The 12,916-nt window shown below is 39.5% G+C and overlaps 1 protein-coding gene across 1 annotated transcript in view; it reads right to left on the bottom strand.

The window, feature by feature from the left end:
• The window catches only part of INTS12 (integrator complex subunit 12), a 30,586-nt gene that overhangs the window by 14,222 nt on the left and 3,448 nt on the right, over positions 1-12,916 (bottom strand). Inside the window, exons 2-4 of the mRNA XM_030564502.1 lie at positions 6,582-6,747; positions 2,770-2,922; positions 2,037-2,224 (exon numbers count right to left, since the gene is read on the bottom strand). Of these exons, the coding sequence (XP_030420362.1) occupies positions 2,037-2,224; positions 2,770-2,922; positions 6,582-6,737 (497 nt within the window). The 5' untranslated portion in view covers positions 6,738-6,747. The remainder of the gene's footprint in view (positions 1-2,036; positions 2,225-2,769; positions 2,923-6,581; positions 6,748-12,916) is intronic.

Consider the following 12,916-nt stretch of genomic DNA (forward strand, 5'->3'; position numbering starts at 1 on the left):
ATGCTGATGAGCCTACAGTGGGTGCTTTGGGTGGACCACAAGGGGGGAAATATAGGTACAGTTACCTGAAATGGTGACACAAATGTATTCAAGGCTCCCAATGTGAGGAAATGTTTACAGCCGAATTCACCAAAATGTATTTTGATTGGCTAATTTTAAGGAATGAGATTGTCAGGCCTTTTTGAACACTGTTTATTTGAAGGTCACTTAAAGGGACAGGTGGAGTGAAAGAAAAAAAGCTTTACCTTCATGGATACTGCCCTCCCCACTATCTCACAGGAATTCACAGTAACACTATTGGATCTTCATCATCCTGATCCTGAAATATGTTCTGATCAGGATGAGCCAGAGAACGGGAACCAGATGACTTCAATACCTCCAATGGCTTCAAATAAATCCTGGATAATCACCTGAACTTTGGGTTTCTGTTTTCACTGCCTCTCTAGTGTGTCATTTTCTTTCCCCATTTCATTTCTCCTCTTCCTTCTCTCTCACCTGTTTAATAAGAATCTGGCTTAGATGGCCCAGGGAGTTCCATCTTTTGCAACAGAGCTATAAACCCGTAACCAAAAAGGCTAGTTAAAAGCAATGCCTTAACAAGCCTGACAATGGTAAAAGTTTGCCAAGTCATGGAGTGGCTAAAAAATATCTGCTGGGCTTGTGCTTCTCCAGCAGCAATGCTGCAAGTGACAATCAGCTCCACAGACAAAAGCTGCATTTTCTTTCTTGGCTGTTCTTTTACCTCTTCTTCTGTGCATGTCTTTTGTCTTAAAAGAAATGGGATCTGACTTCAAGGACAAGTGCAGCAGCAACAGCTCAAGACCATCTAAACTCATTTTTTCTCTTTTCCCCTCAAAAGGACGGGTAATACCATCATTAATACCATCTAAAAAGTCTGTGAAATAGGGGTAAAAGACTCTATTCAGCTAAAAGGGAATAATGTAAATTGTTAAAATGAAAGCTTTACTTAATACTTTGCATTTCATATGCTTTAACTGTTTTTCCTTCTTTTTCTGTGTCTTTAATAAAAGATTAAAAAAGACTTTTTCCCATTTATAACAATCATCATAAAAGTCTGCAATAACTTGACATGAAAATTCAAACCACAACTAACTGTTTGAAGTTGTAACTGCAACAACTTATCCATTGTTGGACCCGAGATACTCCTTAATTAACACAGCAAGAGCCTGAAAAATGACTGAATAAATAAGTAAATAAGATAAATTTTCTTATTCAACAACTTTGATCCCTATGTGAGTGTGTATTCACAAAATACATGCTTGCTACTTTTTCCTTCTACTAGCCCTGCAAAGCTTGTACGTCACCAACAGAATTGTCAGTTAAGTTCAATTTCAGTCATTATTAGTAGTCAAGATGCATAAGTCAGACAAACCTATCTTGACTCATGAATTCCAAGATAAATTTTCAGGGCTGGCCATTCAAAAAAACAAGACAAAACCAAACCATTTTTACTTGTAATCCAATTGAAAAATCATTTTGGAAACATGGAAAAACAAACATAATATGTTATCAATGTCACTTTTAAAAAACACTTCAAAATAGACCCTAACTTGAAGCGCACTGCTCATAGGTAGTGATTAACTGCCAAGTTTGGCTACCAATATTTAAAATGAATACTTGTTGTGCTATATTTATATACTGGCTACTTACGATGTTCAATGATTCCCGCCCTCCACCCAAGATGTGCAGAAGTCTTACCATTGGCAAAACATTGGTATGGTAAATAATTCCTCCAAAGACTTGATATTTGTCTTACTATGACTTAGATATTTTTCTTCTTAAAGGCCTCATGTTTCAGGAAAGCATCTGTATTCAGGAAGCCACTTGCTTAATCCCATTGAAGTGCTTTCTACAATCAGGTCTAAGATTATTTATAAAATAAAAAAAACTCTGGTCTAATTTGATATGGAGACACAGAGACTACAAATATAGAACTAATTTGTCATTTTCATAGAAGAACTCATTAGAAGGAGTGTATGTATGTGTGCGTGTCTGACAAAGCATGAGTCACTTACCGGCAAACAACGCAGGCTAAGCCCATTTCCATGGCAAAATCATCAGCACTGGTTTCATCAAAACTAGACAGATCAGGCATGGATAAATCCTTGCTAGTCTGGACTGTGATAGGGGATGAACGAGCCTCTTGCTTCTCTATCCTGGGTTTCTTTGGAACATCAACTCCTTCACCAATTTCCACTTTCATCTATTAAACACCACACACAGAGATGGTGAAAATGTGAAAAGTTAGTGGTTAATTGTTAGCTAAACAACTAACTGGCATAATTAATTTACAAATACAAGTAGGTAAATTATGCACTGTGGATCTGCACAATACAGCTGGCACCCCACCAAAACATTTGTGAACTAAAAGCGTAGAAAAGTCGTGAGTTGTACTAGAAAAGTCATCAGTTGTACAACTCACAATGATTGTAAAAGGTTCAGTGGTCTTTTTTTTAATATAATAGTTTAGCATATTTTTATTGATTCTTCTCCTCCCAACGAAAAGTAGTATATAAAGACATTTGGGAAAAGTTATGATAAATCCTCCGCTGTACTGTTGCGTCTGTGCTAACTTATGATCCTATGGAGCAAGAGGTGACATGCTGCAGATGCAGCTAAAATGAGTCAGAATAGCCAAGTTCTGCGTGAACAATTTGGTTTTGGATGAATAATAATTTTAAATTCAAGCATAAAAGGAGCTCTTTTAGTCCACAATTATTTCACTATTAGAACCAAAATTGGGCTTACTTTATCAGCAGTCCTCTTCTCTGTTTCTTTTTTCACCTTTTCTGTTGTGATGGGCTTGCCATTATTGTTGCCTGAAGGCAGACTGGACAAAGCTTTAGGCTCCTGCTTATTGGAAACTGGTTTGGTAATAGACACTTTGGGTTGCTCTACTTCCTAAAAAGATGAAAAAAATGCTGATAAACATAACACATAAGACACTTGCTACTTTGCAACTGCTTAGGTCACAAATCTAGGTAAGCATCACATTTTCTATACACTCATTTAAAAAATGGCACAACATTGTATAACCAGTTGTATAACAAGTGTTTCCATTTTTTAAATCTTCTTAGAGGTAAATATTACTGGGATCTAGAACAACATTAACCAATCAAATCATATATGTGAATAAGTGTACCGTGGCCCTTTGGAGTGAATTCAACCTCACCTCCATCTCCTCTTACTATTCACCTTTGCAGAGAGAGGTCTGTTTATTTTTCTGGATACCTAAGTGCCTCTTCCCTTTGGAACGTTAATATCAAAGGCAAAACTTTCATACTTCCAAAATTCACAGCCACAATGAGCAGATATTTTCAGATAATTCTGATGACAAAATTCAATGTACGTAACCATACATAAATTGGCTTCTGGTGTCAGTAAGCATCAATATCTCACTCCTTCTGGGAGGAAAATATTGATCTTTGCTTAATCTTGGTCAATATTTACCTCTTGAGTCTATAAATCTCGATATGCATCTCAACACAAGTCAATAACTGCTTATTTGTGTCAGTGATGGATAATAATCAGGTCAATTTTGAACATAAGTGATTAAATTAGTCGCCAAAGCAATATGTGTGAAAATCAGAGGGTATGTCTACACTACAGGATTATTCCGATTTTACATAAACCGGTTTTGTAAAACAGATTGTATAAAGTCGAGTGCATGCGGTCACACAAAGCACAATAATTCGGTGGTGTGTGTCCATGTACCGAGGCTAGCGTCAATTTCTGGAGCGTTGCACTGTGGGTAGCTATCCCGCAGCTATCCCATAGTTCCCACAGTCTCCCCCCACCCATTGGAATTCTGGGTTGAGATCCCAATGCATGATGATGCAAAAACAGTGTCGCGGGTGATACTGGGTAAATGTCGTCACTCATTCCTTCCTCCGTGAAAGCAACGGCAGACAATCATTTCGCACCCTTTTTCCCTGGATTGCCCTGGCAGACGCCATAGCATGGCAACCATGGAGCCCATTTTGCCTTTCGTCACTGTCACCGTATGTGTACTGGATGCTGCTGACAGAGGCGGTACTGCAGTGCTACACAGCAGCATTCATTTGCCTTTGCAAGGTAGCAGAGATGGTTACCATTCCTATTGTACCGCCTGCCATGCCATTGTAAATTGGCGATGAGATGACGGTTATCAGTCGTTCTGTACCGTCTGCTGCTGTCATGGGTGCTCCTGGCTGGCCTTTGCTGAGGTCGGCCGGGGGCGCAAAGACAAAAATGGGAATGACTCCCCGGGTCATTCCCTCCTTTATGTTTTATCTAAAAATAGAGTCAGTCCTGCCTAGAATATGGGGCAAGTGTACTAGAGAACCAGTGTACCAGAGAACCAGAGAGCATAGCCGCTCCATGTCAGATCCCGCAGAAATGATGAGCTGCATGCCATTCTGGGAGTGCCCCTGCAACAACCCCACCCGTTGCTTCCCTCCTCCCCCAACCCTCCTGGGCTACCATTGCAGTGTCCCCCCATTTGTGCGATGAAGTAATGAAGAATGCAGGAATAAGAAACACTGACTTTTTAGTGAGATAAAATGAGGGAGAGGAAGCCTCCAGCTGCTATGATAGTCCAGGCAGGACATTAAACGGTGACGGGGGAGAGAAGCCCAGCCTCCCACTGTTAAGACAGTCCAGGCAGTCCAGAATCTTTTCTTTAGACATGAAGGGGGGAGGTGATGGAGCTCAGCCCCCAGTTGCTATGATGAAGACGGTTACCAGCCGTTCTGTACCATCTGCCGGGAATGACCGAGAGTCATTCCTATTTTTACCCAGGCGCCCCCGGACGACCTCACCAAGGCCAGCCAGGAGCACTCACGGGCTGATGATGACGATGGATAGCAGTCATATTGTACCGTCTGCCTTAGTGGATGCTGCTGTTCAGTGCCGCAGCACCCCGCCTACCAGCAGCATACAGTAGACATACGGTGACATTGAAAAAAGTCAAGAAACGATTTTTTCCCCTTTTCTTTCACGGGAGGAGTGGAGGAGGAGGGTAAATTGACGAGATATACCCTGAACTACCACGGACAATGTGTTTGACCCTACAGGCATTGGGAGCTCAGCCAAGAATGCAAATGCTTTTCGGGGACTGTGGGATAGCTGGAGTCCTCAGCACCCCCTCCCTCCCTCCATGACCGTCCATTTGATTCTTTGGCTTTCCGTTACGCTTGTCACACAGCACTGTGCTGTGGCCTCTGTCTATCATAGCCTGGAGATTTTTTCAAATGCTTTGTCATTTCGTCTTCTGTAACGGAGCTGTGATAGAATAGATTTGTCTCCCCATACAGCGATCAGATCCAGTATCTCCCGTACGGCCCATGCTGGAGCTCTTTCTGGATTTGGGACTGCATCGCCACCCATGCTCATCAGAGTTCCATGCTGGGCAAACAGAAAATGAAATTCAAAAGTTCGAGGGGCTTTTCCTGTCTACCTGGCCAGTGCATCTGAGTTCAGATTGCTTTCCAGAGCAGTCACAATGATATAATGTGGAATACCGCCCAGAGGCCAATACCGTCGATTTGCGGCCACACTAACCCTAATCCGACATGGCAATACCGATTTCAGCACTACTCCTCTCGTCGGGGAGGAGTATAGAAACCGGTTTGAAGAGCCCTTTATATCGATATAAAGGGCCTCGTTGTTTGGACGACTGCAGGGTTAAATCGGTTTAATGCTGATACATTCAGTTTAAATGCGTAGTGTAGACCAGGCCAGAGACTGAGCAAGGTGCCATGACTGAAATTTCAGTTACTTTGGGAACAAGAAACCACAGCTGGGCATTTAATACAGATTATCCACTTGGCAGTGGAAAGCAGTAGGTTATTGGTGGGGTCCCTTTAATATAATATTCTCCATCTTAAACAGCGTTTAGTACTTGTTAGCTTAATGCACTACTGGAAGAAGCTCAGACACTACAGTGATGCGCATGTTATAAGAACCTCTACAGAACAGAACATGACACACAATTTTTTTTTCATTCGTCAAGTGTGCTAGTTGTTTGGTTCTGCAAATCATTTTGATTTTAAAACCTGCCCCTCAACGTTTTTTCTTCTTCTTGCCGCATACGAATTAATCAACAGAATGTACAGAAAACTGATGTGATTTTACCATTATCTGGCTATATTGCTTAAGATTTACACTCATCAACAATAATTAACCTGCATTTTTATGAGCTTTTAGCTCTAATTTTTGATTCAGGATGGATGAGCAACCTGGTACAGAAGTAACAGACATACCACCACCAAAGCCAGGATAAAAGTATTCAGAAAGCACCATGTTACAAAGAGTCCCTCCCACCTCAACAGGGAACAGCCCTCTTCCAGGACCAGACACTGTGCCACTGAAGTCACTACGAATTTTTCCTCTAACTTCAGTGGCACCAGAATCAAATGCATAAAGGTCAGTGATCAAGTAATAACATAGCTACTCCGCAAGTCTGTTTTCTCCCCCTTTCTGACTCTCACAGTTCTTCAGCTATAAAACTTGAAACAGGAATAGCTGGAGCTTTAATACTGCATATAAAAATGACCTACATGTTCTATTCATGTGAATACCTTTTGTGAAGGACGATAGCTTGAATCAATTCCTCTGGCCAAAGACTCATCAAGCAGAGCTTTTAGCTTTTCAGCAGAATCCTTATTCTTTGAATGAAGGAAGCCCAGGGCTTTCAAAAAGATGGGATCAAGCTCCAAGTTCACTGTAGCAGCCATAATAGCTTCTCTGAAAGAAATGAAAAAGAGGACATGGAACTTTATTCATGTGGAGTACAACTCAAATGACACAACAGCTAATAATCTCACAGACAACTCTTTTCAAGAGAAGAAATGGACACATTATTTATCACATCAGTTCTAGCATAGATATGAATTAAAAAAACAAAACTGATAAACAAAGCCACAAAAGCCAACTACCTTCCACCTCCATTAGAAGACAATGAATTTGCTGTGTTCTAGAAAGACAGAGTAGCAGCATCTTATCCCACAGCAGAAATAATGTCAGATTCTGAATTTGGCAAACCCAAAGTCAGAAAATCAAATGTACTGTATTCATGAGAATGCAATGCATATTTCAGAATATCGTTATTCAGAACATAAGCAAAATTCAAGTGTAATAAATTAAAAGTGAGTGACAGTTTCAAGAAAAGAAACTAATAGGTTGTAGATTTCCTCCTTATATAATAAAATACTAAACTTTCATTGCATGCACACTGAATTTCATCTGGTTGCTTACTAACACTAACATATTTGGAAAAACAATTTTCTTTGCAGACACAATTTCACTTTTTGAACTTTTCAGAACAATAGCTTCTCATTATAACGCCTAGAACAGTTACGTCACAGTTTTTGGTTTAAAAAAAATGATAAAATCTAGATGTTAATTGCTTAATTTTAACTGACAAAACAAGGAAATTAAGTATTCAGGCTATTATTTGTCCAAGTAACTTTGTGATTATTGCGTACATTTGATGACAAGTAAAAACTACCTAGGTTTGAGATGCCACAATATACAATGAGATGAAATAAGGGAAAGGGGCAGAATTAATTTTAAAATGTCTTTTCTTGCTAGCAGCAATTTTTTTCCACATCTGAGTTTTCTCTGCTCAGTTAAGCTACATAACTAATTCTTTCTACCTAGATAAGCTGTCAGTCTCTGCAACATAAATTCCAGGAAATGGCAATTACATAAGAGATCCTCCTTATAGAAGAAGAAATTCTCCCAAATCAGCAATATATCTTTATTATTTCAGTTTAAGGAAAGCTACAGCAAATAAGGCTTCCAGTCTTTTCTAAAAAGTATGAGATGTAAGTATTCCTAATCCCTTTTATCATCATGCCACATTTATTGAGATTTCTTATTTCTAACCCTATAATTTGGAAAACTCTTTTAAAAGAGCATTCATGCCACTCTCCGAAAAAGTACAGCTTGGACACGTACTCTGGTTCCAGCTTGCAGAGCCTTGCCTGACTGAATTCTTTTCTATGTTAAGCACAGTGAAAATAGTGAGCTTTAACCTCTCTGGACAATCCACCAGCAGTGACAAGCTGCTCCATCATTGCTTGCCTGGAAGTCTTCAGGCGTCTTTATCTCATGCTGGGCTTTCACAAGACACTAGAGAATCACTCTACCCAGATCATCAAGGAGTTCAGCCTATAATAGACTTCATAAGGATTTTATCAATGGACCCAGCAGAGAGCTAAGAATCCTGTTCAGAACCTTTTCTCTATTCCTTAATCATTGCTTCTTGTCAAATCATATCTCAGTGGCCACAGAACTTTGACTAGTATCTCCTAAACACCAGTAACTCTGGTTTTGTACTGATCAAGCAAAGATTACAGTGTAAGCTCATCTCAGGGCAACTCAGTTTCGCCTTGATGTCTATAAAAATGGAATTCAATGCACATGGAAAGCGGTTACCCTCCTCTCTCATACATCCACCTATGGTAACTGCTCAGGACACTCTTGTGATCTGTGGACTGTATTACCTGCTCTTTTTCTTTGTTCAGTATTTACGGTCTGCGTTTCAGTAGCATACCCTGTATCTCTAGGTCTCTGTTAAATACCCAAAGATACAAAGTATGTGAGATAATAGAACCCTTATCACAGACACTGGAATAATGCACTGCTTGAGGAACTTGACGTTCCTTTCTTGTGAGTTTTCCTGTTTACAAGTCTCTATATAACATATTGACATAGTCAGAACAGTTATTAGTAACCAGCCAAACTCAGGATGCCGTCAGGCTAAATGTGATTTCTTGAATTAAAAGAACTCTGAGAAAATGTCTATAAGCAATGTTGAGTCCAACAGCACAAGGACAATTTTGTTTTCTAACAGGTAACAGTTTGTAGATCTAATTCTAACTTCAGCTTTTAAGAACGCCCCTGTCAAGGAATTGTTAAAAAAAGAGCACTGTTTGTGTTCAATCCTTTGATCTGCATACCATGGCTTTCTCTCTTCTGACCTCAAGGTTAATATAATAATAATGCTGCATACTAGTACTGTCACAGTTAAGAATTTGTCTGTCTCTACTGTAATCTCTCATTTTCAGGGGGTTTATAAGGCTATTTAAAATATGCAGAGGCTGAACTTGGCACACAAGGGCTCAGCATGGAAATGAATTTTCAATTAAAAAAGATCTATTTTGTTGCTTTTTAAGATAAAGAAAGTGGGAAAATTTATTTACCAGAGTGGGATGCTCATATGCTAACTTAAAAATGGACTTGATCTGCAAAAATAAGGTTGATGATCTGTTCTCCTTACATGCACAGGTCTCTTACTGGAACACAAAAACATAGGAAGTTTTATATTGGCCCACTATCTGTCTGGTCCAGCATCTTGCCATTTACAGTGGCCAGTATGACAAACATTACAGTAATGAAAGAAAGGACGATCCAGTGATTAGGTCACTAGACTGGGGCTTGGCAGACTGGGGTTCAATTTCCCCCTCTGTCACAGACTGCCTTCAGCCAATCACTTAGTCACTCTGTGCCTCAGTTCCCTATCTGTCGAATGGAGATCACAATATTTCTATGCTGCACAGTTATGCGGAGAAATAAAGTCAGTGAAGTACTCAAATACTATGGTAATAGAGGTGATATAAGTAGTATCTTCAATAATATGCAAGAAACCCCATAATGGACAATTATGAAATAACCTCCCGCTATGGGAAATTTCTAAACTGCTGTCAGTGGTTGGCTGAGTAAAGCCTAAGAGCTTATATCTCTAATTTAAAGAAAACAAAATACCAAAAAACCCTCCACCCCATATAGTGAAACCAAGGATATTCTCATTCATATATATGTCTAATACCCCTCTGAAGCCTATAAACCTCCTGGCCTCAATGGTATCTTGTGGCAATGAGTTCCACACTAATTATGTACTATCTGCAAAAAGTATTTGCTTTTATCATTTTAAATTTAATCATTTAAATCTCAGTTTAAAGGTCCTCTTGTTCTTATATTATTATTTACTGTTCATATTTTACTTATTATTTTGTATTTCAGTTTTGTGTTTCCTCTTATTCGTTTCCTCTCTCAACTAAATGAACCCAATCTTTTTCACGTCTCTTCATATGGAAGTCTCGCCACTCCTCTAACTATTTGCATCACCTGTTTCTGAACTCCTATTTATGTCATCTTTTTTGAGATAGGGTGCCAGAACTGAACACAATATTCCAAGAAAGGGCACACCACTGATTTATATGACAGTATTCTAACAGTGCAGTATAATCAATCCCATTCTTTCTAAAACCTAACATTGCTTACTACTTTGACTACTACTAATTATCAAGAAGCGCTTTTTCATTTACAATAACAATCTAGGTTGTCTTCAGAAATAGCTACCTTAGAATCCAGAAATGTGAATTAATAGTTCAAGGTGAAATGTATTGGAAGGAAAATTTTGTAGCTGTCAATACTAAATTTCACTTGTCAACATGCTGACAATCCACCTGTGTTTTTTTGGTTCCACTATTCATCCCAGTCTTCTCTGGTTTTGACTATTTAAATAATTTTATGTCTGCAAATTTTGCTTTTCCCACCCCTTTTTCAGATCACCAATATATTAAATACCCACTCTAGCAAACTGCATGCACCCACCGCCCAATATAACGTATTGCTTGGCTAAAAATTTACCTTTTATTCTTACTCTTTGTTTACAGTTTTAGATCTATGACAGAGCACGGCCTTTCACGGAAAGGCTTTTAGCCTCTCATTAGGGACCCAAAAAGCTTTTTGGAAGTCCAAATAAATTATATTAACCAGTTCTCCTTTATCCATTATTTAGTAAATTAGAGCAATATAATTTTTAGGGCTGTTGAATAATCGCAGTTAACTCACGCAATTAAATTAACTGTGATTAAAAAAATTAATCGTGATTAATCACACTGTTAAACAATAGAATACCAATTGAAATTTATTAAATATTTTTGGAGGTTTTTCTACATTTTCAAATATATTGATTTCTATTACAACACAGAATACAAACGGTATAGTGCTCACTTTATATTATTTTTTATTACAAATATTTGCATTGTAAAAATGATAAAAGAAATAGTATTTTTTAATTCACCCTATACAAGTAGTGTAGTGGAATCTCTATCGTGAAAGTGTAACTTACAAATGTAAATTTGTTGTTGTTACATAACTGCACTCAAAAACAAAACAATTTAAAACTTCAGATCATACAAGTCCACTCAGTCCTACTTCTTGTTCAGCCAATTGCTAAGACAAATATATTTGTTTACATTTACAGGAGATAATACTGCCCTCATCATGTTTACAACGTCACCTGAAAGTGAGAATAAACGTTTCCATGGCACTTTTGTAGCTGGCGTTGCAAGGTATTTACATGCCAGGTATGCTAAACATTCATATGCCCCTTCATGCTTCAGAGGACATCTTCAGAGGACATCTTTCCATGACGATGATTCTTGTTAAAAAATTTGTGACTGAACTCCTTGGAGTAGAATTGTATGTCTCCTGTTCTCTTTTATCCGCATTCTGCCATATATTTCATGTTATACCAATCTGGATGATGACCCAGCACATGTCCATTTTAAGAACACTGTCACAGCAGATTTAACAAAATGCAAAAAGGTACCAATGTGACATTTCTAAAAATAGCTACAACACTCCACCAAAGGTTTAAGAATCTGAAATGCCTTCCAAAATCTTAGAGGGAAAAGGCATGGAGCATGCTTTCAGAAGTCTTAAAAGAGCAACACTTGGATGTGGGAACTACAGAACCAGAACCAATAAAAAAAGAAAATCAAACTTCTGCAGGTGGCATCTGACTCAGATGGTGAAAATGAACATGTGTCGGTCTCCTCTGCTTTAGACTGTTATTGAGCAGAACCTGTCATCAGCATGGACTCATGTATTCTGGAATGATGGTTGAAGCATGAAGAGACATATGACTCTTTAGCGCATCTGGCACATAAATATCTTGCGATGCTGGCTACAACAGTGCCATGCGAACACTTATTTTTACTTTCAGGAGACATTGTAAACACGATGTGGGCAGCATTATCTCCTGCAAATTGCAACCAAACTTGTTTATCTAAGCGACTGGCTGAAGTAGGACTGAGTGGACTTGCAGGCTCTAAAGTTTTACATTGTTTTATTTTTTAATGCAGTTATTTTTTGTCCCTAATTCTACATTTGTAAGTTCAACTTTCATTATAAAGAAACTGCACTACAGTACAGTAACTCCTCACTTAAAGTCGTCCTGGTTAACATTGTTTCATTGTTACATTGCTGATCAATTACAGAACATGCTCATTTAAAGTTGTGCAATGCTCCCTTATAATGCTGCTTGGCAGCTGCCTGCTTTGTCCACTGCTTGCAGGAAGAGCAGCCCATTGCAGCCAGCTGGTGGAGGCTTGGAACCTGGATAGACTGGCAGCCCCATCAGCCCCCTGTTCCCCTAAGATCCCTGTGCAGCAACCGCTCAGCAGGCTATCAATTGCCGGCAGTTCAGCTGTCCCTCCCCGCTACTGCCATGTGCTGCTTCTGCCCTCTGCCTTGGAGCTGCTCCCCAGAGCCTCCATCTTGCTGTGTCGAGGGGAAAAGGGGAGTTAATAGGGGGGGCTAATGTCAGGGTGTCCCCCTCCCCCTGCTCCCCACTTACCCCATCTTCCATAGAGCAGGGGGACACATGACAGGGCTTGATGAAGGGAGCTTCCTGGCAGCAGCTGCCGTCTCAGCTTGCTGATCAACTTAAAAAGGCAGTGTACTTAAGAGTGGGGTCAGCGTACTTAAAGGTGCAATGCACGTCTCTCTCTCACACACAGGGTGTGTCTCTGTCTGCCACGGTCTCCCCTCCCTCCATTTGTGCTGCCTTATAGAGTGTGAGGCTACACTAACGAGTTAAACCTTGAGGGCTCAGCCA

The sequence above is a fragment of the Gopherus evgoodei genome, chromosome 5, assembly GCF_007399415.2.
Source record: "Gopherus evgoodei ecotype Sinaloan lineage chromosome 5, rGopEvg1_v1.p, whole genome shotgun sequence".
NCBI lineage: Eukaryota > Metazoa > Chordata > Testudines > Testudinidae > Gopherus > Gopherus evgoodei.